The 24316-nt window shown below is 32.7% G+C and overlaps 4 protein-coding genes across 6 annotated transcripts; 3 read left to right on the forward strand and 1 right to left on the reverse strand.

The window, feature by feature from the left end:
- Positions 1-10960: 10960 nt before the first annotated feature.
- On the forward strand, positions 10961-13299 carry LOC135831532 (uncharacterized). Its single transcript, XM_065344096.1, has 4 exons — positions 10961-11908; positions 12055-12175; positions 12670-12851; positions 13047-13299. Exons 1-3 carry the CDS (start codon positions 11823-11825, stop codon positions 12823-12825), a joined length of 363 nt encoding a protein of 120 aa, XP_065200168.1. The 5' UTR covers positions 10961-11822; the 3' UTR covers positions 12826-12851; positions 13047-13299.
- Positions 12871-15839, reverse strand: kraken. 2 transcript variants are annotated; one of them, XM_065344089.1, is made up of 6 exons: positions 15687-15839; positions 15078-15248; positions 14846-15006; positions 14527-14765; positions 13951-14137; positions 12871-13875 (listed from the first exon to the last, which is right to left on the reverse strand). In XM_065344089.1, exons 2-6 carry the CDS (start codon positions 15151-15153, stop codon positions 13591-13593), a joined length of 948 nt encoding a protein of 315 aa, XP_065200161.1. In that variant the 5' UTR covers positions 15154-15248; positions 15687-15839; the 3' UTR covers positions 12871-13590. The 2 variants fall into 2 exon arrangements, with proteins under 2 accessions (XP_065200161.1, XP_065200162.1); XM_065344090.1 differs by lacking the exon at positions 15687-15839 and adding an exon at positions 15405-15604.
- Positions 15840-15989: 150 nt separating this feature from the next.
- On the forward strand, positions 15990-18949 carry LOC135831526 (transmembrane protein 19). The gene is made up of 8 exons (XM_065344086.1): positions 15990-16465; positions 16564-16732; positions 16809-16913; positions 16986-17123; positions 17203-17352; positions 17423-17527; positions 17595-17810; positions 17894-18949. The coding sequence occupies exons 1-8, from the start codon at positions 16463-16465 to the stop codon at positions 18049-18051; spliced, it is 1044 nt and encodes a 347-aa protein (XP_065200158.1). The 5' UTR covers positions 15990-16462; the 3' UTR covers positions 18052-18949.
- A 472-nt stretch (positions 18950-19421) lies between these two features.
- Positions 19422-24302, forward strand: melt (melted). 2 transcript variants are annotated; one of them, XM_065344080.1, is made up of 18 exons: positions 19422-19722; positions 19846-19901; positions 19979-20139; positions 20219-20363; positions 20442-20616; positions 20694-20857; positions 20930-21139; positions 21210-21424; positions 21506-21649; positions 21722-21843; positions 21964-22234; positions 22375-22481; positions 22618-22773; positions 22843-22964; positions 23050-23185; positions 23266-23534; positions 23612-23863; positions 23953-24302. In XM_065344080.1, exons 2-18 carry the CDS (start codon positions 19854-19856, stop codon positions 24193-24195), a joined length of 2940 nt encoding a protein of 979 aa, XP_065200152.1. In that variant the 5' UTR covers positions 19422-19722; positions 19846-19853; the 3' UTR covers positions 24196-24302. The 2 variants fall into 2 exon arrangements, with proteins under 2 accessions (XP_065200152.1, XP_065200151.1); XM_065344079.1 differs by having other exon boundaries at positions 19423-19722; positions 21722-21864.
- Positions 24303-24316: the final 14 nt, after the last annotated feature.

Below are 24316 nucleotides of genomic sequence, written 5' to 3' on the forward strand. Positions count from 1 at the left end.
AGCCGTTTTGCTTGAATAATTAAAACCTGTAAAATGTTTGCATTGTTGACACATCCTAACGTTTTTCGTGCCTGTTTTGGAATAACCGTCGCCAGTAAAAATGAATTTATTTACTCGTAGAATAGGTATAGGTAGGTACAGGTACCCTACATGAATATTTCCATTTGGGAAATGGTGCCAAATCTGCGAGATTTTTCGCGTAATTCATTTTCCATTCCAATAAATCGAGCGAATCTGATTCGAAAACGTAAAGCTGACCTAAATTATTGGCACCCTGTTGAAAATTTTATACCGGTGCGAAAAATGTGCCACATCTTTGAATTAACCTTGAAAAAAGTAGAGTAATGTGGTAGTATACATACGACGTACGTATGTATGTTCAATGAGTGAACAAAAAATTGGTTTGGTGGAGTTTGGTGTTCGATGAAAATTTTGTAACAGCAAGTGCTGGATATCTGTCTCATTGAATTTGGGTTAAATTCGATTTGAATGAATTTAAATTTTGAATTTTCAAGACTAGATAGGTATGATTTTCTCTAGATTTTTGGGCCTTGTTGCCTAATTCAGATTTGAATTATGGACGGTTGTTAGACCTGGATACGAAGCCGAATTTAAAAATTCTGAAATCCGAGTGCAAAATTTTTTGGGTGAAATAATGTGAAAATTTATTCGGTTTTCATTTATTATCATCTATATCGAATGATTTTTCTTTCTAGTTTTATCATTTTATTCATACCTTTTCTATGAAAAAATATCAGAATTCAACTTGATTCCTGAACATTTAAGCAAAATATCATCATTGGTCCATTAGCAGATCTTTTTTTTTCAACTGTTTTTCGAGATCTTTTCAGGATAGGAAAGATTTCAAACTGAGTACCTAATTTTTTTTTTTTTTGAATCAATGGATTTGCATGACCTGATTGTTTTCAATGAAAATTTCAGCTGCCCAATTGCAAAATGAAGGGGTTTCATAGAAATATCCGGAAGTTCCCAAAATAAAAATGTAATTTTTGTCTTCGTCTAATTCGTGGCTCACTTTTTCCAAGTGACTAAGTGAGTAACCAATATACGTAAGAAGGCAGTATAATTTTTCGAAATCCAATTTGATTGAATTTGTTGTAAAAACCTGGTGGAAATTATTGTTAAAATTTACAATTTTGTAAATGTTATTTTTCGATATAGTAGGTAGGTATTTCAATTTTCCTTGCGTTTTAAAAGATTCATTTTCCTCAAAAATTAAGTACATTTTTAGGGTATGTTTTGTTCCTTTTAAATTAATTTTTTTAAAGATTTTAAAAATCTCTGTAAAACCCTGAGCCTTAATTTTATGAATGGGCATCTGAAATTTCTCCTACAAATTTACATTGAGAGGCTCAAGTCCCAATCTGCAAAGTTATCGAGAACTAGAGAAAAAGTCATTTGTGAACCCTTTCTTCCACAAAAAAGTGACTCATAAAAAAATATTGTCAAATTAGGTCTAGGTATATTTGGATACATTTTTTTAAAACTAATTGTTTCTTTAGAAAAATGAAAATTTTTCAATGAACTTTGGAGATAATTTTGTGTCATCGCTGGAACGTGCCCCAATTGACCTAGGAGGCTAAAATTTGCCATGTTCACCCGTGGAGTGCCCTAGATGTGCCTTTAGAGAGTTTTGACTTTTCAACCCCCCCACACCCCCCCCAATCCTTTCACAGCTGCAAAAATGCAATTAAAAGACGAGTGAAAGGAAAGAAATAATTCTTTGAGCGAAGCCTAGAAGGAGATGTAGGAGGGACAAAGCCCCCCTCCCCTTCGAAAAAAAACAGAAAAAGTGCTGTTGAAAAGCAAAGATTCCCTATAGAAAAACATTTGCGGAAAAAGCTGTTCGATAGTGGATTTTTGTTTATTTTCGTACTGTTTTGTCTGAATATTTAAATTACGATATTTCTACACTCAAAGTACCCATCTATGTATTGTTTTTTGCTAGGTACTTTATCTTAAAGAAAAATTATAGAAATATCCAACCATGCCAATTTTTCCTACTTGAAGAGATGAACACCAATATCAATAAACAAACTCCTACTATCTGCCCTCTCCCGTGTCCAATACCACGAGGGCAAACGTACTATGAAGGTATTTAATTGAATCGATTGAATGATCGTACGTTAACGTAAGTAAGTAAATGTACTTTTAATGAAATGTCTGCATACGTATCCTACTATCTAGGAAGTACAATGATAGTGGTACTCGAACTACATTTCGATAAGGTTAATGGAATAGTTACTGCTCGATAAGTTCAAAAAGATAAGCAAGCATTTCTCATCCATATAGGTAATTGATATTACTATCTTAATTATTATTTACTTCTTGTGAGAAATGCGCAATCAAACATCGATGTTATAATATAATCTACGTTTAGTGAACTTTTGAGCATTTATTTTTCCTTACATGTTATACACGAGTGGGGGGGGGGTCATATCCTGGATAGATTCTAATATTTCTATAAATAGGTAGGCAGAGTCGGTCTAGGTAATAAGTTTAGGTACATCTGACCTGTTGAAAGTCGTGTGAACTTCAGACAATAACGTTTCAATAATATTTGCACCAACTTTTTTTTTTTTTTGTTATGCCATAATGAATCCAAGAAAAATTCGTTATTAGAACGGGACGAAGACGATCGTAGTAATCGCAATATTACAGGCGAATTCGATATAGGTAAGAAACTATGGCAACCTATTTATAAGTGTTTGACGTAAGTTATCCTGAATGTTGATTTAATGAATTTTGTGGTGATGGAGGTGGAGGCATGATGAGGATACAATGTTTGATTTAATATGAAATCATTCGCTGTTTTTGTTTTTTCTGAATTTCGTTTTCATCCTCACCTCCGTCAGCCCCTACACGCAGGCACATATTAGATCAGCACCAGATACCTATATCTTATATGTAATTTGAACACGCACAATTTGTAATAAATCATAGCAATACATACCTATACCTACCTACGTACATACGATTAAAAAATAACCGAAAATACCTTACCCTGGAAACAATCTTATGTACTAAACATCGTTGTAATACCCATGTTCGGCGAATAGGGTGGGCAGAAATATCGAGTACCTACTCCAATGAAATTTTTTTGTTAAAAATATAGGTTGGCAACGTTATATAGATGCATATGATTGATGGAATATTATCACCTCAATCCAACAACCAATCATGTGGTATCATTTTAATAATTCACTGTGACCAACTAAAACATTTAGCATGAGGGTACGTACTTGATATTTCTGCGCACCCTGTAAGTACTAAGTAGGTACCTAGTTTGATTCAAGAGCCAATCCTGCATAAACTGCGTGTAGCCTGTAGGTTGAAGCAGGAGGTGAAAAGTTGAAAAGAAGTTCCTTCGTTAGGGAAATAGGTAGCTAATTAAGAGGCGATTTCGAAGAAATATTGAAGCAAAATTACAATACATACCAACGGTTTTCCAAAGAAAGATAATATTTTTAATAAATGAGCATAATTATATGATTTCTACAGAGCAGATTTTTACATATTTCTCTCAATTAAAGATGATTGAGCGTATTACTTTGATACTAGGGAAATATAACCTTTGACGAGGGAATCACTCATATCGAGATATGTATCTGCCTCCAATTTGAACGGGTCACAGTTTTTGAAAAAAGCATGGCTTGAAATCCCCATAGCCAAATTTATTTCTGGAAAATTTTATGAAAGTCTAAACATTGCCTTTTTAGGCGATTCGAGCTTGAAAAAAAATAGATATCTAGGTACCTATAATATTATTGTTTATTCTGCAAAAAAAGATGAAAAGTAATCCTAAAACTAGGTACCAACTTGCTCGAATTGAATTCAACTATTTTCGATCATTCTGCAAGGAGAAGAATAGCGCGATGTTCGATTCCTCAAGAATTTTTGAAATTTTTCAGAAAGAGTGAAAATTAATTAAAGCAGTTAAAAATTGAGTTGCGACTTATTCTCGATCGGTTTAACCCTCTGGAGGTTCTCTAGGTTCCCATGATGGGGAAACAAATTGCTTTAATCGGTGTAATAGAGTACCCTGCCCAATTGACCAAATCACAAAAAAGTTGAGCTTTCAAAGAAAAGTCATGTTGGAAAATGAAAGTTTTGAAAAATATCAACTCCTTCATTTCCAACAAAACAAAGGAATAATTTTTCAAAAATAATTCAGCAACACGAGTAAAAAACATTAAACAAAAGCACTTTTGAAATTATTTTTAAAGAATTAATGAGGAAAAAAATCGTATTAACGATAGTAAAAAAGGCCGTCTGGCAGTTCACAAGTTGAGCAGAAATAAAAACTTGGTAAAAGAAATGCCTTTGACCAAAAAATGAAAAAAACAAAAATCTATGCCGCTATTGAGAGAGGATTTTTCACCAAAGTCATAAAAATTTGTTGGAAATTGAACTCAAATATGACATAAAATTTAAGAAGATTGCGAGCTTTGTCGAAATTTTTGAAATTTGCCGAATAGCTGTATGTCCAAAACCATCCCTCTCCCCTTTCGCAGAACCCGAATTTCACCATTTCAAACCATTCTAAAGTCTTCTGCACGGTTTCCAAATTCATCAAAATTTTTGAATTTTTCCAGAAGGCGCGAAAAAAACAATTTTTTTTGATGGGGGAGGAGAATCGAAACGCGGAATAGTTTTGGATTATTTCAGATCTGTTATACGAGTTAATCCTAGCTCGTTTGGGCTGATTTCCAGGCGGATACTTGGAGTGGTTTTTTGTTCATAATTACTTCGAAAAATGGGTACCTATACCTATGCAAAAAATCACTCGAAGCTTCCGTCAGAAAATAAGCTCAAAAACGCGTAAAATAACTCATTTAACAGAATCTAAAACTGTTCTAAAACTCGATTTTCAACTGGCCAAAATTAATTTCTACCTACATCTTCCACAAATTCAAAAATTTCAAAGAAATCAAAAACCACGATGAAGGCTTCAGCATAAATCGCAAGGAAATGTTAATTTTGGATTTTCAAAAATTCGCCAAAAAACGAAAAATCAATTTGGAATTTCTATCGGGATTGCATTCAAATCGAAGACGAGCACCTCGTGATTTCCCTTTGAGTAAAATATCCCAACTTTATTTCACATAAATAAACATGGGTAGATATTCCGTCATACGTCTGCTGTTTCCTTAATTTTTGACCTACCTAGGTAGGTATTTTCAAAATTGCGACGTAATAGTAAACCTATTATCTAATTTCAAAAATATTTTTTGAGCGAAAACATTTTTGGAAAATTTCTGAAAATGTGAGAAGAGAAATTAAAGTATTTTTTGAAAATTTCCCTATTTTCTTCAGTCAAATATTTCGAACTTCGATTTCGAAGTTGTTAGTGCATAAGTTCGGCACTCTTAATGATATCTATGTAAATGATCGGTATCAAGATTTTCAAAAAAATTAACATCTATTTTGATAGGAAAAAATATCATACGATAGGATAGATCTTTCAACCAAAAATATTAATATTAATGTTGCACAAAAATTCCTCTTTTTGGGTAGGAATAAAAAAGGGAATTCTTGAAATGATTTTTTAACTTGCAGAGAAAATGAGAAAAAGTTTTAATTCTAGACCTTTTGGTACCCATCAAGACCATCAGTTTCGAATTTTCATCATCACTTTGGTACTTTTTGCTTTGGAAACTTCTGAAAAAAGTAGGCCGGTACCTACTTAATCCCCAATAGGTAATGATTTTGCTTTTTTTTTCATTTGAAATATTAAAATATTATTATCTACATACATTTTGGAGGGAATTTTCTTCATTTTTTTTAATCCATTATAATGACCAATACACAAACTTTACACAAGTACGTCGTAAATTAAAAATAGCATTAAAAGTTGAAAATTTTGGTCTTATCAGCGTCGATGGTGTCAGTGACAATGTGACTGGTTCCAGGTACCCACCTTCTATTGGAAGCTTAAAAATAAATAGTATGTTGTAAGTATGATAAGTACGTAAGTTCAGCTTCATATTTATTTTTATGAAGAAAAATATAAGTGGGTAGCTATAATAGGTACCAGAAAAAAAGAAACATTAAAATGTATATGAGAGGCGTTTCGCGATATGGGTCCTTGTGGTGATTCGATGTTTTTTTTTTTTATTGGCGATTCCGACTTACTTTTTCACGAGAAATCGAATGGTGCAATCAGATTTCGCCTATCTCATCAACTTCTGGTTTAAAAATTACTTGAACATGAATACTCAAAAACTCATATTTTTGGGAAATCGAAAAACAAAGTTTTTGTTTGTTTTTGATTTTTTTTAAAAAAAAGAAAAAAGGTCGATGGAAAAATTATTTTATTGTTGTTACCTATGTAAAATTTCATGGCGAATCCGAATTTCTCGGTATTTTTTTGCGGGGTAGTCTGTAACGTTGTGTAAATTCGCCTTTTCACCACAAGGTCCCTTTTCTAAATCACGGATATCAGGCGATGATGAACGAATTTCGTCAAAATTTCCCATCCAACCTATGCGTAAGACAACACTGCACCCAAAAATCAAAAAAAAAAAAAATCAAAAAAATCGAAGCAATTCGATGTTTTCTCTCTCCTGAAAAAATCGAAATATCACCACAAGGGCCCTTATCGCAAAACCCCTCTCATATAATGTACTATCGATGTTATTTTTTGTTAGCATTTGTGAGCATTTTCAATTTTGTTAAACACGTCCAAAAATTGAATTAGGTACATTCATTAGGTTTACTCACATATACAAACATTTAATTTTAAGCAAAACCACATAGGCACCTCTACCTATGTTCGGGTAAAGTTGCTTTTTTTGCATTACAAAAATAATATGATATGTAGAAAATGATTTATGAAAATTTTATTTTCAAACACTTCGAGAAGTACCTAAGTAAAAGTAAGAAATGAACTGTTGAGTGATTTATCAAGCATTTTGCTTTTATGTGACTGCACATTGGTAAAGAAACATCTGCCTTATGCAGTCGTAAAATGACCAAAAATGCGATATAAAGTTTTATGGTTTACCAACCTGATGTAATGGTTTTGCATTAGGTACTTGATAGTTGATACCTGTATGAAAATTTTGTCGAAATTGTGTTAAGTATTAGGTGTTAGGTAGGTAGGTAAGTAGATAGGTACTGTAAAATACATATAAGTAATCTGATGTGTTCCTAAAAAGCTTCGGTATTCACTTTGGCACTATGCAAGGTAGGTAGGTATAATTTTATTTTCAATTTTCATTCGCTAAAAACATGACACTTATGACTTACATGGGATTATAAGATATAGGTACCTCAACTCAACTCATTTTAAAATCGTTAAAGGCAGAAAAAAAATTAGTTATAATGAAAACGTCGAACATTTCAATTGGACACGGATCATACAAAAGTAAACCCAAACATGTTTATGTAAATTCGTATCTATATAAATGAAGAAAAAAAGTCTGGTCAACCCATTCCTTCTGCTAATGCCTTCTTTTGTCTACCCAGTACTATCTAAACTTCCTGCCAACCAACGTATTTTTCCTATCATGCGGCAGATAGTCAATTACACGTACATACAAATTGTGGAAAAACAATTGTTTCGAAAAAATTTATCAAAAATCCGCCATTTTAAAAACGTTACCGTACGAGTGAGCTTCCAACTGTTGATTTTACCCGGCGGCTTACGCCATTGGAGGGGAAATATGTAACAACACCAACACCTGAACCGATAAAAATGAATAATTATGTGAGATAGGTTACCTTTACTTATTATCAGTGTCGTATGCTTCTGTTCGTCTATTACTTCCAAAATAGTTAAACCTGAGTGTGGTCGCTCTTGCAATTAACGTTTCTCATACCATATACCTCATACATGCAGTATGGTATATGGGGAAGTTGAGATAAATGTTTTATCGTTTACCACTTCAGTAATTCCTATATTGATAAAACTATAGTATGTATACTTCTGATGGTTCAAGTTGAATTTATTCGTTAGTTATTCCCGCGTTTTCGATCGGAAGCCTACCTATGTAGGTTCGATGCTGAAATTTTCCTCGAGTATGTATTACTCGATGGCTTTCGAGACGAATTTTTCATCGTAAAAATAATTGTGGTAAGTGTTTATTATTACGTTTTATACGTTGAAATAATTGCATAATTGTATTTTATTGATGGAATTTTTTATTAAATTACGTGTGGGGTAGGTAATTTTGAGCTCGTGGTGGTTGTGCGGATGTATGGATATATATGTAGGCCTGTACTTATAATGATTCCTCGTGTTCTTGATTTGATAGCGATAGAACGAACTGTGTATAGGTATGCTCAATTTTCTTTTTAGAAAAATTATTATTTGAAATTTTGTTTTTTATGAGGATATAACGGAGAATTTTCTTTTTATGATGTGGCAAACTTTTCTAAAAAATAAAACAACTTAAGGTACCTACTGAGTTTACTAACTATTTCATAAAACTACACACGATTACGATATCTTTATTTCTTTCAAGAAAAACTAATATCATAAATCAATATACTTTACTGATATCAAATCTAATACAAAGTTTTATATCACCGACAATTTTTCGTTCTTGTGCTACGATTAAATTCCCTCCAAAAAAAGTAACATGCTGTAAGTATTATTTGCGAAGAAACCTATCTAAATTTTCTACAAATTCGGGAATCTTTGGTCGAATGTTTTTTTTTTAAAACTTTGCGACAATATGTTGCTTTTAAAATGTAGTTATTTTGATAAAAAGTATTAGGTACAGGGTGTTCTATGTGCAATGAAAAAAATAACCTACTTGTGCAACTATTTTTAAACTATTTATTTCCAATTTTTTAAAAGTAACTATATGTGAAATATTTCTGCGCTAAAACAGGTCTGTAATCTAAATCAACGATATCTATTCATCATCGACTTATACTCACCTAATATAAAAAAATACCTATTAAAAAATTCTTATCGAAAAGTACACAGATCATTGATCCAAAATTCTCCATCCTCGGCGAATGAAATGAATCATCAATAAGCCAGTAAGATCGTGTAAAATATTGGAAACTATTAATTCTTATATTTTTATTAGTATTTTCCAGTCATCCTAAATGAAAATTACTCGTTTATTGTTCATTTGTTCTCTATGAAATGTAGGTAGGTATTCTCAAGAATTGTATGCATCTTTGTATAACGCGAAGCTGAAAATCTAATTATCATAACGCATTTTAAAAACTTATAAACACTCGGATAGGTGGTATACTTATTTATGATTTTAAATTTTTCCTCTTTCGAAAACGTCTAATGGAACGTGAGATTAAATAAATATTCATTAATTTTGAGATTCTATACCTTTCCAGGCATAGCAGTCAGCATCTAAATACAAGTAATACCTACACACTTTCGAATAGCAAAGTACATACTAACGACTATATAGTCTAATGTACCAAAAAAGAATTTCATTAACTGAAGAAGTAGACAGTGAATCTGGGTTAGAATGATGGAAAACTGACAATTTTTCTCATGTATCCTACATCGTCTTGTCTTGAAATAAGATATTTTAATTTAAAATTCATCGATGCTTACCAATTTTCCCAATATATTTGACACAGTTGTGACTCCATTAAACATTTGAAATATTTTAAGAGAAAAAAGTCGAATTTGCTACTTCATTAGAAAGTTTACATTTTTGTATAGGCAATCTGTAAACGCGACTTTCCCTTCAGCTCTGTTGTTAGGCAGATTCACTGACTAATTTGTCTGCGAGTAGTTATAGAGTTTTGAAATTTTTAAAATGTGTGGGAAAAGAGGCATAACATTCAGAAATAATTCTTCCACCGTTAGGCAGACTCATTTTTAAAAAAATAAACTAAAAAAATTGTGTGCTTTTAAAAATTAAATAAATGTCTACAACTGGATAGGTACTTTGCACATTTTTCCCAGGAAATCTCGATTGAACTGGAAAAATATTGACATTTAAAATTAATTATCAAGTTATTCAGTGAATCTGACTTTTTTTTTCTAAATTTTACTAAATACAATCACTTGCAACACTCCTCCACCTCTTTTTCTACATGATTAGGTCTTTCGCTATTGACAAGTGGACTGGAATCTCAGAAATTGAATTAAAATCTTGTTCTCAAATCTGAAATCACTTTTTTTAATTTAAAAAAAAAAATCAGTGGTATTTTAATAAAAATGTCTGTTTAACAAAATTGAATTTGTATATTTTCGTGTGTTTAAACGTGATTTTAGGGCAATGCACAGTTAATTATCATACTTACCTTTTTTGTGTAATTGATATCTTTGCGTCGTTTCATTGTAAAAAAAGTACTTTTCGCGGGATAATTCGATATTAGTTTGTAAATCTGATGCTATTTTTCATTAATAACGCGAATAAAATAAAATACTTATCGTGATCGTTAAAGTTTATTTTAACTTTTTTAAAAGCTCCTAAAATTGATTAGGTAGGTATAAGTATTTTCTCCTCCTCTTTATTCCAAAAACATCAATCTCAAAAATTAATATTTATTTTCTGCTCCTAGTACATAATTTAGTCGAGAATAAGTTTTCTTATTTGATGCTACCATATTTTTCTTCTCAAATGTCGAAGATTTGTGAATTGTACCTATTACTATTATTGTGTTACACGAAAACTAAATACTTGGCGAAGAAGCTCCTCAACTAATCCTCCCAACCAGCCCCTGAATATCGTATCATCAATATGTTCTCCATCAAAGATCATAATAATAATGTTAAGGAAATTTTAAAATTTAGAATCGAGTATTACCTGTATGAATGAATTTTTGGTTTGCGAAACCGGTAAATCGGATATTTTTACAGTAGCTTTGGAAATAATTTTCATTTTTCGTTCTCTCCAGTAGTAGGTACATATCTATAAGTGTAATTCGCTACGCTAGTAAATAATGTAAGTATGTACTTTTTATGTGTTACTCGAATGATTGTACGTAATTGTAATTACTTATTTGAGTACATGGGATAACGACCATCGTTAAGTTGCCTATTTCCTTGAGCCCAGTGAACAAATTGAAGTGATATGAATATTTGTTCGTTCGGCTCGAGTTAAAAGGTTGACTTTAATTCGACTGGAATCATGATGAACAAGTATGTGCTGTTTTCGATATATGTATGTACCTACTATTTAATTTTAAAACCAATTAACCAAAAGAGGTATTGCAACTGAAAAATAGGATAGGATGAAAAAAATGAAGAAAAAATTTCGGTGAACATTTACTCCAAATTACCCAGTGTGTATTGTTATATATATATTATGTTAGGTACCTACCTATTTCGTTATGTTAAGTAAACTCAATTCGTTTTTAAAACTTGACTCATTTTTTAAAAAAAATTAAACGAAGCTCGAAAAAGTTTTTGAATGAATTATTCCATACAATTTACCAAGTATTAATTCGGTATCTACGAGTATTTAAAAATATATATTACGTAAATTGTATCAAGTACCTGGATTATCATTCATGAAAGTAAAAACAAAAATAGTATTTCGAAAAGTTAATTTGTTTAGCAGTTCTCATATTTATGTACCTACGTTAATCATTATACTCGTAAGATTAAAGGAGTAAATTTTATTAAAATAAGTAAAACACTCGTCCGAGTGTTTATTTTCTTAATCCTTAGTTCAATTCATAGTCAGAAACACAATGTTAGTCATTCACAAAAACTCAAGTGGATAAGTAGATCATACATAAATTATTGTAAGCTTGTTAATTAGAAAAAACTCACGGTTACCAAGGTGATTCGTGAATGCACGTATCGTACACATCATACACATGTACATCTAGAAAGCTACATTTTTCTATAAACTTCGGCGATGGATAGTTTATTGAAACCATTGGAAGAAGTATTGCAAGAATATTCCTTAATTGAACTGGACTTGGAACTGAAAATTAAAGAGAAGTAAGTTATTCCTACTTATACATTATAACACATTACGACCTACTAACGTTGAACTTTTCAGAAGAGAAAAAATTTTAAAAAATGTATGATTAATATTTTGGGATACTCGGTGAAAATACTTGCAGTTTTAATTTTTATTATTTCAGATTAGATAAAATTCAAAATGATTTTGCAAACATTAACAAGCATAATGAAAATTCGGATATCGATTCCAACTGGGAAAAAGAAAATGACGAAGCCATGACAAGGAATGAAAATTTATTAAAGGTACATAATTTTCATATTTTAATTTATAGTATGAGCTTGATTCGATTCATTCCACCACCCTCCCTCCTATCAACATCGTTGATCTCCCATTTCATTTACTTTCTGTAAATCTTGATGAAGTCAAGCTGGTGTAATTTTTTGTGATTTGAATAGCGAAAAAGTTTATTGTACATTTGCATGAGTTTCTAATATCGAAAAAATTAAAAAGCACAAATAGGTATCAAAGAAGTACAAATCACTTTTCCAGACCCCATCCGTAATAACTGATTTCATGATCTCATTTTTTACCGTACAGTGGTAAGATAGGCAATTTTGTCAACATTATTCAAAAACTATCAACGCGTCTAACAAGTGAAGGAGTTCATCTATGCTGAAGTTTATAATCTGCAGTTTTAATAATTATGTATTACTAGAATTTATTTTGGTTAAAAGTAATTCAATTGATAATTGCATTAGCGAAAAAATAATACTCTATACGAATTTCAATAACGCAGAATCTGGAACAAACCAAAGCAAAGTTGCGATCGTTATATTGTTACCAACCAGCAGGAGATAACTTGATGGCTCAAATTAAACATTACAAAGCCTTTATGAAGAAGAAGTTTTCCAATAAGAATCCACAAAACTGTCCCATGATTACACAATCTTGAAGAATTTTTTCAACTCAGAAATACAGGTTAATACATCGAGTCAAATAATTAACCAAAAAATATATTTAAAAAAAAAATCCATTAGATGTGGTACATTTACAAAGTAATGATGGTATCACAGATACCGGCAAATTCTTTGGTTTACAATAATTATTGTAATACAATATATAAGTTGAATAATTTGGTACAAGTATTTTCAAAGGAAACTCGTTATGTTACAGATGATGTTCCAAACGAAAAACCTCGAATTAATCCAAATTTTACAACTCGTGCGTTAATTATTCAGCTGGAGGAAACGACAAAGTTTTACGTAATTTCGAAACGTATGCTGTGCTGCCATAGTGCGCGAAGGAACGAACAAACAGTACCTATTTCACAAGTGTTTTTTGAACATAAAACAAAACGATTAATTGTACCAAGAGCGATATATTTGTTTTTTACAGCAGATAATTAAACAAGCGCTGTTCGACTTCACTGTTCGTATTTCAATTTGTTGTTTGCCTGTGATACTTTTTTCCATTTCAAATGACCTCGTTTCGAGCTCTAAATTTTTTTTATTAATTGATGAAAAAGTAGAAATAAGTATATTTTACCAACTTTCGGCATTAGAAAAAATATGTTGAAATTCGATTCAATGTTTACATGCAACGTATTTCATTAACGGTTGAGAGGTCGCTTGCTGACTAGAACTTTTTAACGCAAACTGAAACGCTTCATTCAAAATTTGAAAAGCATAATGTTCAAAAAAAAAGTTAATCCGATCAATTAATTTGAGGTATCGGTCGAGTTTACTTCGGATTCTTTCGGTTTTAAAAATTCAATGATGCAAGGAGCGACCTTTTCTGGTTCGTTTAAATGAACGTGATGTGGGCCATTCACAAATACTAAATTAAAATCACTAGAAGAAGTTTCAATAATATCCAACATCTCTTTATATACTGGCCAATTTTCTTCATCAACTGGTGTAGCTTTAACGTTTAAATATCGACATTTGATTTTTTGGCCACATCTTTTAACGTAGTCGCCGGATAAATACGAAATCCAACCAACCTGTAGAAAATTTGTAAAATAAGGTTGAAATGGTAATTATTAATACATAGAAAAAAATGACCAAACTTTAGTTACTTTAACTCGATTATCTCTAGAAAATGAGTAAGTTCCATCACCGCGTGAGGTCATTCCACGAATCATTAATATTTCGCAGGATTTTCTACTGAGTTTGTTATTATGGCCTTGATAAGTGATGTCGATCATAGTTTCGTATTTCTCAACTGGATCTTTGCTGCTTTTAACGTCGTTATAGTATAAAAATCTGGAAAAATAACGTCGACAAAATATACTTACCTATTTTCTTTCCAATCGATAAAAAAGCCAACTTTTCGCTTTTCTTTCAAAAAGTCACGACTTATGACACGAGTATTGTTCAATAAATTCATCAAGGTCGAGTAATATCACGATAGTAAAATGCGTACGAAAATTTCCTCATTCGTTAAACTATCATCGTGACTTTACAGAAATGTTCTTTAAAATTGCATCGAGAATCCGAGTAGGTAACTAGGTATTTAGCTATTTACTATTCTAATTATGCGAGTTATGCAAATTATTTTTTGGAGTAAAAATAAAACTGAATAAGAAGCGACTGCCTAATTAAAATATAAAATACAAATGTTACGCGTAAAAACTGCATCTTAAAATACCAACCTGTCGATGTTTCTAGCAACATCGCTAATACTGCTATATTTTCCACGTAAATCAAATGTTGGAGCTACCGCATCCAGGGCTATTAGTAAATCAGTTTCATCAGGAAAAACAGAGGCAAACATGAATCCAATTAAGGCGCCCAACGAATGACCCATTATCGACATACTGCTCCAACCGTATTGTTTCATAATCCTTCGTAATAAAATAACTCCATCCCAAATTAAATAATATGGCATACCCTGCAAAAAAATTGATGATTTAATAACAAAAATTATTGGACGTGAAAATGAATAGGTGCAGTCCTACACAACAAACTAACCTCAGGAAAATGAGTTGATCTACCGTGACCAGGTAAGTCGATACAAAAGTAAGAAAAATTATTCGGTAACAGAGGAATAAGGGTGTCGAAAGTTCCAGCGTTATCCTGCCAACCATGGATACAAATGATAGGTCGTTGTTTTTTCGAGCCCCACCATTTACCTATGAAAGTTAGGAAATACTGACATAGAAATTGATGAATATTTTAAACAAGCGTAAAATTTTACACTTACCACAAACAAGACCCCAAGGTACAACAACCATAGTATCTGTAGTAGGTTCTTTCAAACGTTCCGATTCTTGCTCCATTTTTTATAAAAATTAGACGACGTTCTGGTCAACGAAACTGTGTAAATAGGATGTACTTTCGAACTAAATTATCACGTATTTGAATGAAATCAGCTCTGCAAATCAATGAAAATTCAACGTTTCCTTCTAAATTTTGAAGTGACCATGAAGCACATAGTGAATCCTACTTAATAATTTTTTCAAGTTGAAAGAAAAATCAAGTCGGAGGAAGTTCAAAATGATGAAAAATTCGTATAAAAAGTGAAGGTTACCGATGAATAATGGTTTTTACTGAAATTTCATAAATTTATCAACCATGACAAAAAAAAACGTTTTGCGATAAGAATTCTCGATAAGTTCAACTTCAAACCGCAAAAAAGTGAAGCACACGAGTTCGCATAATTTCGGATAAGCATGCGAAAGCTTGTCTTTCAGTGGAAAAAACAGATCGAAATTCTGAATGAATTTTTCTCATATCAACAGCATAAAAAGCACATGATAATCACATGATTCAAGAGAATGAATGAGTAAAGTAATTTGAATAAATAAATTACCTGGTTATTCTTTAATTTGCATCGCAAGTACTGGCACCAATATTCTTGAATAAGCAGCAAGCACATGCAAACGAATCGGTATTCGGAAAAATTTATGGAAAAATGATAAGAAGTCGGTAAATTCATTGATAAGATATTTACAGTAAGTTACTTGGTAATTTCGATGAATTTCATTAATCAACAGGTGGTGCATTGTTTACACAGTGCTGGCTTTAAAACCAAAATTGCTCAAAACTTGGCTAAATTTTCATGATTTTTTAGTTACATGACCTCGGTAACATTGTTTCTTATCAAAATTATTTTTTATTTCACTTATCAATCAACTTCGCGATGTACAATCCGTTAATTAAAATTCTGCTGAGATCGTAAAAATAATTTACACGACGATATTTAGTATTCAACCGTTCATAAATTCTGTTAAATTAATGATCCATTATTCAGTAGTATCGCTTTTCTCAAGAAATAGATGTGAAGTTGTACGAAAAATCAATTGTTCTATTAACCATCTTATCCCAAGAAAAAAGTGTTAAGTAACGTTCAGAGATGAAAATAACTTATTCGGTAATTAACTGACATTGTCACACAAGCTCGGACAGGATTATGATAACCGGAGAGAACGCTGATGTATTTAAATCGAACTTTTGATTGATAAACTGACTTTGGAACCTCGAGTTCATGCATTGTGATAACCGTGCTCGTGACGTGAAATTTATAGTTGAAAATTATTCATAAAATGGTATTTTATTATCGGCTTAATTTTTCAGCGAAGCAATAAAATGGTAAATCAACTTTTAAAATATTTTAAATGCAAATATATTAATTATATGTCTAATCAATATGTATTCAGAAGTACCCTAATGCGAATTTATTATTACAGGAGGAAAATACCAGTTTTTCAAAGAGACCGTACGGTTTTTTTCCTACGAAATCTCAAGCTTTCTTAGTGATAGGAACCATTGTCACAGTAATCCCTGTAGCGTTATTTTTATGGTTAGGAAATGTCGCAGTATCTTTCTTCAGCGCCGACGACACAGATAGTCAAGAAGGTAAGCAGATAATTTTTATGTTTGAGATCTTTATTTTATACCATTTGCTACGGTGAAATGAAATGTCATTTTTCAGAAATAATTTCTCCTTCAAGATGGTTGACTGCCACATTAATTCCGTCTACGTTTGCCATTTGGGGTTATCGCAGAAAAAGTGTGAATTTCAGTGGTGCTCTACTCGGTACGTTTAATTTTAATACGGCGGTAGGCTCTTGTGAAATCGTATTTCTAATTTCTATTTATATTTTTGCAGGATGGATTTTCTCATTTATCCTCTCATTAAGCAGTTATCCATTCTTAGCGTGTCTTATAGCATTTTTCTTATCTGGATCTCAAGCTACGAAATTCCGTGCCGATAAAAAAAGAAAATTTGAAGAAAATTTCAAACCCGGTACGATTTAACGCAATTCCCTCGCGCTGTATTTGGAGATATTTTATACATTATAATGATGTTGTTATTTTACTATCAGGTGGACATCGCAATTGGGTCCAAGTGTTATGTAATGGCGGAGCACCGACGTTCATGGCTGTGTTGTACATTATAGATTGCGGTGTTGGAGAAACGCCAATTGATTTCGATAATTCTTATCATGCGTCCATGATTTCGATGGCTGTTCTAGGTAAGCGCAAATGCAAGCTGAAAAATACCGAATGTGTGCAGTTTGTAATGTTTTGCAATCATCGCTTTAGGTTCATTTGCTGCAGCTTGCGGTGATACGTGGTCATCAGAACTCGGATCGGTTATACAGTCAGCCCAACCTGTTTTAATAACAAACCTGAAACCTGTTCCTCGAGGTAATTACCATTCAAGAATTTTTTCTTCAATTATATCGAATTCTGATTCAATATTTCGATATTCCAGGAACGAATGGAGGAGTAACTGGCCCTGGTTTATGGTTTAGTTTCATAGGAGGTCTATTAGTAGGATTTGCTCATTACATTACGCTGGTCAATACCGTTGATCCGACATTACTGGAACGTGCTCCTGCTCAGTGGCCTGTTGTATTTGTGGGAGGGATTGCTGGGTTTTTGGGAAGTGTTTTAGATTCTTATCTTGGTGCAATTTTCCAGTATTCAGGTCGGTATTACTGGCTTATATTTTATGAAGCAATTTCAATCGTTGAAAGACGTATAATACTGAATTTGACTCTTTTTTTACAGGTGTGCATAAATCCGGTGTTATAGTAGAGCATTCGGGAGATGGAATCACCCACATCAGTGGCAAAGAAATGTTGGATAACCATAGCGTTAATCTAATTTGTACTATAGCTATGGGATTAATTACTCCAAAAATAGCAAATTGTATGTGGACCGGATGAATTTTTGTATTTCAGTACGAAAAAAAAAATTGGTTTATGCTTTTGCAATACATTTCAAAATAGAAAACAGCTGATTAGAATTCGTTACGAAGTTGGAATCTGTGTTTTTATTGTGCTGTTGTGTTCAATTCGTGAGATTACAGCTGGTAGCTTTTTTAGTTTTAAAGATTTTTATAAAATTACCACTGCGTTGGAACTCGGCCAAAACATGCATTTTTTGAACAATATCTTTTGAAGAAGCTATACTACACTAGCTATACCTGAACTCAGTGCTTGATACGTATCTAATAAAGAAAATGATAACGTATTACCCATTTTGTTATTTTTTGTTTTATATATTTTTTATTGTAGTTTATCTTGTGTAATTGTACCTACATATTTCGTAAAAGTTGTTTGAATCAGTTTATGTGATTTCTTGGAATCGTCTTTGTTTTCATTTTTAATTATTTGAATACTGAATTACTTACCAGTGTTAAGTGTACCTATCAATGTAGTCATAATGTTTTATATGATGCTAAATAGGGCTATCTTAAGAATAAATGAGATAAGTATATTTAAACCATGTTGGAATAAGGTTGCCATTCAAGATTTTTATATTTATGTTACCATTAATGTCGATTTTTCAGTCAACGTCGACTATAGTTAGAGTCGACTCCATCTGAGATTGCAACTGATTTCTCAATGCTCCCATAGCAGTTAAAGTCGACTTCAACTAGTAAGTTCATGTTGAATTAATCAACATTAACGGGCCTATCATGGCCTATTTCAGACATCAGTTAAAGTACAAACAAGGTAACGTCGACTTTAACTGAAAATCGACATTAATATTAACATATACATTTTCCTTTAATAAGATATTCCAATTTCCATTTTAATAAAGTTTTGTAAAAAAATCAAATTTGATTACCTGTCCTGTTGTGTTTTTTCGTTTTTTCATGTTGAACGGATTTTATTTAATTTAATTTGAAATTAGCATTGGGTTACTTCTCAATTTAATCTATTCATTAACAGCACTTGTTTGGGGAAACAGCTCTGAATTAAGCAAAAATCGAGTATTTACAAGTTACAACTTCTGTCGGCAGATTTCTTTCGCCCTCTTTTCCCCTCCTCTCCCGCTGAACGTGTACGGATTGGTACGACAGCTGAGGTCTGAGGTAGCCCTACAAATTTTATTTATGCATTATTATGAATAAGTATCAAATGCTACATATCTATGATGAGTCATCATTCCGTAGCATTATTTTCATTTCCTTTTGACGACGGAAAAAAACAGAATGGGAACGAATAAAAAAGTTGAATGACCTATGATCATTTTACTATCGACAACTGCGACAATCGATTCTTCTAATCGAATCGATTTCCTTGTGATCGTTTTCGATCAATCAAATCAACACCATTATACAGGAGTGCGTTCTGTCAGCCGTGAAAAATATGCAAGAATTGCAATTGCATTGCAATAATTCGAAATCGAAAATAAGTACTTAATTTGAAGAACATTACGGTGTTTGTGGTATGAATAAGTGTGTTGGTTACCATAGATGAGCCAAAAACTGGTTTGGCAACACTAGAAATGTCCGAGTTGATAACACGTTACAATTTTTTGTAACAGAAACTGACAAGTAATCAATTTTTTCTCTAATTCCTATGGTGTTTCATTTTCACATAATTCAGGTAATTAATTAATTTATGTTATCAAGTTTTTTACGTTTCATAAGTCCTTATCAGCTTGACTTATCTGATTTTTTCAATATTTAATTCATCTGTTTCTGTCACTTTTATATTTTTCATCTACAGATACCATAATGCACGAATTATTCACTCAAGTACTGAGTAGTAAAGATTTATCCAAGGTAAGTGTAGACTCGAAGAGGTATTAGTACCTCCTCCGCGTATGTAAAGTTAATTCCTATGACATCAATTTGTTTAGGCTGGTGATCTTTTCTCTGTACCTGACGAAGCAATAGCAAGCGGACTTACCGAAGTTATAAATGCCATTTGCGAAATCGCCAGCTCTCCTGATTACGTTAACAATGATAATGATCAGAGTGTTGTAGAAATATGCATTACTCGAGTAACATCTGCCATAAGGTCAGTACCTAATACCTATCATATTTCTGTCATTCACGGTTGGAATTATTGTGTATTATTTTCCACATTACAATTTCAGGGAGACGGATTCCATCGAACAACATGCCGAAGCGATGGTATCTTTGTTAGAATCTTGTTTAAATCATAATCTGAAGCCTTCGGCCAAAGGAGAAGATCCTCCTCATGCAAAAATATCCTCTGATATAATATCTTGCATATTTTTGGTATGATGGGTTCATTCTGTACTATACAAACGTTCAATTAATTGACGAGAAATAAATAACACCGGAATGATTTTACAGCATTATAGTAAAAAGAATGTTATGAAGCGAGTGCTTCCGGTAGCTGTAAAATTTCTACACAAAGGTAATAAAGAAATATCGAGAAATATGGCATCGTACCTATCACTTGCTGCTGTTCACAATGCTCGGCTACTTTCACGACACATTCAGTTAATCATCGATTCGGTCATTTCGGGTATTGTAACAAATGTCAAGTTGATATAGTCACCTTATAAGTTCCTCGATTGTTAATACATTTTTTTTTTGTTACAGGAAACTATCCTTTATGTAGAGTACTTCCTCAAATTTACGAAGAAACCAAGGATCAAATTCACGATCATGCTATGGCTCTCGTATCTCTGCTTCCATCTTGCGATCTTACTGAAAAATTAGCACTTTTACATCTTTTTGCTTTAATTTCGAATAATATGCCTACGGTAAGTCGCTGTAATTTCATTAGAGACTGCTGAGGTGTTTACAATAAATGTTAATGAGCTGAACTTTTCCAGTTATTGGAAGCCAGTTTGCCTCAGTTGTGCGAGTATCTTGGCACATCATCTACAGCCTCGGCTACAATGCAAGTATTTTTAAATATGGCTGAAAAATATCCTCAAATGTTGATCGATTCCATACCAAAGATTAAAAAGGCGGTTGATTATCATCCAAATACTCTTTGCCTAGCTGCTCAAGTTTTAGCTGCCATTGGAAAATTGAGTAAAGTAAGTGTATCAGGAACTGTAGGAAACTCGATGTTTTTCGATATCTTTTCAATCCGCTATGTTTGAACAGGATAAAGCTCAAGATGCGTTGAATTTTGTGCTCGAGTATTTACCGAAAGTCGATAGAGGCAGTCAAGGAATGCTCCTCCGTGAAGCAACTCAACTGTGTTCTAGTTATCCTGTATTATGCACGGATAAGATGCTGGCAGAGGTATGGCAATGTAGCCGCAATAAAAGTAATGAGACTATGAACAAAGTGAACATGACAAATATGGATCGAAATAGGTACTTTTATTTGCCTACTAATTTTCATATGCCTCATCCTCATATGTATGATATTGGATTGTAATCGTTTTGTTTTCCCAGCCCAATAAATCAAACCATGAATGGAATAACGATCGTGAAAGTGAACGGTGAAAACGAAAGTAGTAATTCAAACTGCAAAATGAATTCTAATTTGGGTTCTAGGCCTTTGTCGGTAGTTCATCCTTCTTCAGTGATACACAATGGGTTGGTTTTAATCGTTATTTCATACCATTTTGTCAACTTTTACTTATCAAATTGGTGAAAAATTAATTTCAGGGGTTTCGAAGAACCGTGGCTGAATCGCCAAGAAGTTAATCGAGTTGTTATAACTCCTCGTTTAAGATTGATCGGAGATAGCAGAAGTACTGGCCGCTTGCATACTTCAGCAGCTCACAGAAGTATGACAAAATTGAATAATGGTAGCGTTTTCATACTGCTTAGCATGCTTTAATTATAGGTCGATGAAGATTTTTTTGCTTAATATCACCGATTATACCTTTATCTTTTTTGTAAAACAGCTAGCAACAGTAAAATAGGCTCCATTGGTGGCTTACACAAAAGCATGACAAAACTGAGTTCAAATCAGTTGAATTGCCAGCCTTCGCAACAAATCCAGCTGCTTAATTGCCACGCGAATTCTCAAAATAATAGTTCACAATTGATAAATACTCGTCCCATAATGACCAGCGGATATGCTCATCAATACTCAATTAATTCTCCATCTAATAAAATCTACTGCGGTGGTGTAACCGTAACGACTCGTGATAGTAGCCCAACTAAAAGTATTTTGTAAGTATTTTCGCTCGATGGTGTTCTCATTAGGTGCATGATGATCGATGGAATTGCTCCATGATCGGTAGTTGCTCAGTATCTGTAGAGCGTAGATATATTTTCACATAACCGCATAATTTCGCTGCTTATTTGTGTAGTGGCAGTGCTTCTGCTTTACGAGACGATGGAATAGTTACATCTTCTTCGATCGCTAGACATTCCATTCCAACATATTGCTCGGTTCAATCATCCCATGATTCATCAAGTGAGATATAGATGTTATGTTTTGGTTTTTATAGACGAAAGATTGCTATGTAGATTCGTAGAGTATTGAATATACATATTATATCATATGATTACGATGATACTTATATTTGAGTGTTTTTATTATTTATTCGCAGATTACCATTTGATACAGTCAGATGTCAATCATTTAATGAATTCGTCTTCCCATCACCAAACTTCTGCAAGATTACTGAGCACTCCGAGCAGTTCACCATTAAATCAATCACTGATTTTAAATCAGTCGAGTGTTGGTAATTTACAGTCCATTTCAGGTACCGATCTATTTTTTCTGTGATTAAGAAAAATTTGAGTTTAATTAATGCATTTTTTCACGTTCAAAGGGAGCCTAGAAGCTACAGAAAGTATTCCATCTCCTACCATTGTGGTACCCAGAAAACCAAAGGGTACAACGGTGACTATTGTGAATAATAATCATAAACCATCGGTTTCTTCCCTATCCCAAGTAAATATTACATTTTCATGTTTAAATTTAAGGAATATTCTGTCATGAAAATCTTATCACTTATCGTGAAATATTTCGATTTCAGAGAATAAGTGTATTTGAGCCGTATCCAATGAGAGATACTATTCAGCATTTCTGTGAAAAGCATTTAGATAAAATAAAAACCTACATGGAAAACGTATCTCTGCATATTCCTCCTCCAGCCAAATGTACTATTGAAGGTAAAGAAACTTCAGACAATTCATGAGTCTATAGGGTTTGAAACATATTAATTTCTCCTCTTATATCTATTTGTTCACAGAAAGACGAGCTAAAAAAATGGTAAAATTGCATTTCGCCTGTCAAGGACGTGGCGAACATTGCCTTTATAATAGAACATTTTTCACTATGAAAACACGTTATCCCCGGATATGGATACATCTCATGTTCCTTACCTTGCAAGCACGTTCATCTTCAGCTTTAAGTTCTAGACATGCCGCCGTTACATCTTTGAAAAATTGTTGGGATATTCTAAAATGTGAAAATAGAACATTCCTTACTCTTGTTACGTCGGCGTTCCCTTGTATCAAAGTAGGTGTATTCAGTAAGCGTTATTTTCAAAGTTTTATCATAATTTTTCTAATATAAAATGATCGAATGTTTTTTAGGATCAAGAAGTACTTCTAAACGAGCTACGCCGAAGTGGATTTTGTGACGTTTTCGAGTGTAGCGGTAGCAGAATGAATCTATGGTGTTGCTTTTTATGCAATCATCCTGAACGTGCTATTGGATTTTTACAAGATAGCCAACCTGTGATCGAAGGGCAGCTGAAAGAAAAAAAAGGTCGATGGAAACTGTTCAAAAGATGGAAAACACGTTATTTCACTTTATCCGGAGCACATTTATCATACAAAGAATCGGTTAGTTTGACCGAATACTCGTATAATTATAATAGTAATAATCATTCTAAAAATGAGTTAATCCGTCATTTCTCTTGTTTTATTTGCAGAAAGATGATAAAGAAGTTACTCCGATCGAAGTTCATCAAATCAGAAGCGTAAAAGTGTGTCGAGGAGCGAGAAACATACCAAAAGCGTTTGAAATATTTACTGGTGATCAGTCTCTAATATTGAAACCAAAACGAGGTAAAAATGCCGAAGAATGGGTGCAGTGTTTGTCGATCGTGGTTGCTCATTCTCAAGCGAAAGAAATTCCGTCCAGAAGTTCTAGTTTAATTAGAAATACTACTTGAGAATGCTCTCATTTGTATTTGTAATTTTTTTGTATGCATAGTAATTTTTTCATTGTTAATTCTTATACTTTTACAATTACAAATAGATTTTGGTTTTTTTGTTTTTAGTTTTGTCGCTTCT

This window comes from Planococcus citri, chromosome 1 (assembly GCF_950023065.1).
Source record: "Planococcus citri chromosome 1, ihPlaCitr1.1, whole genome shotgun sequence".
Taxonomy (NCBI): domain Eukaryota; kingdom Metazoa; phylum Arthropoda; class Insecta; order Hemiptera; family Pseudococcidae; genus Planococcus; species Planococcus citri.

Excerpts from the sequence above, each read along its gene's own strand:
- LOC135831532 (XM_065344096.1), top strand. The coding sequence starts at position 11,823 with ATGGATAGTTTATTGAAACCATTGGAAGAAGTATTGCAAGAATATTCC. Across the intron at positions 11,909-12,054 it reads GAACTGAAAATTAAAGAGAA|ATTAGATAAAATTCAAAATG; the intron begins GTAAGTTATTCC and ends TTATTATTTCAG. Across the intron at positions 12,176-12,669 it reads GGAATGAAAATTTATTAAAG|AATCTGGAACAAACCAAAGC; the intron begins GTACATAATTTT and ends TCAATAACGCAG.
- kraken (XM_065344089.1), bottom strand. The coding sequence starts at position 15,153 with ATGGAGCAAGAATCGGAACGTTTGAAAGAACCTACTACAGATACTATG. Across the intron at positions 14,138-14,526 it reads GTTGCTAGAAACATCGACAG|ATTTTTATACTATAACGACG; the intron begins GTTGGTATTTTA and ends TTATTTTTCCAG. Across the intron at positions 13,876-13,950 it reads CTAGAGATAATCGAGTTAAA|GTTGGTTGGATTTCGTATTT; the intron begins GTAACTAAAGTT and ends AATTTTCTACAG.
- LOC135831526 (XM_065344086.1), top strand. Across the intron at positions 16,914-16,985 it reads TTTCAGTGGTGCTCTACTCG|GATGGATTTTCTCATTTATC; the intron begins GTACGTTTAATT and ends ATATTTTTGCAG. Across the intron at positions 17,353-17,422 it reads GATTTCGATGGCTGTTCTAG|GTTCATTTGCTGCAGCTTGC; the intron begins GTAAGCGCAAAT and ends TCATCGCTTTAG.
- melt (XM_065344079.1), top strand. The coding sequence starts at position 19,854 with ATGCACGAATTATTCACTCAAGTACTGAGTAGTAAAGATTTATCCAAG. Across the intron at positions 20,364-20,441 it reads TAATATCTTGCATATTTTTG|CATTATAGTAAAAAGAATGT; the intron begins GTATGATGGGTT and ends ATGATTTTACAG. Across the intron at positions 20,858-20,929 it reads TTTCGAATAATATGCCTACG|TTATTGGAAGCCAGTTTGCC; the intron begins GTAAGTCGCTGT and ends GAACTTTTCCAG.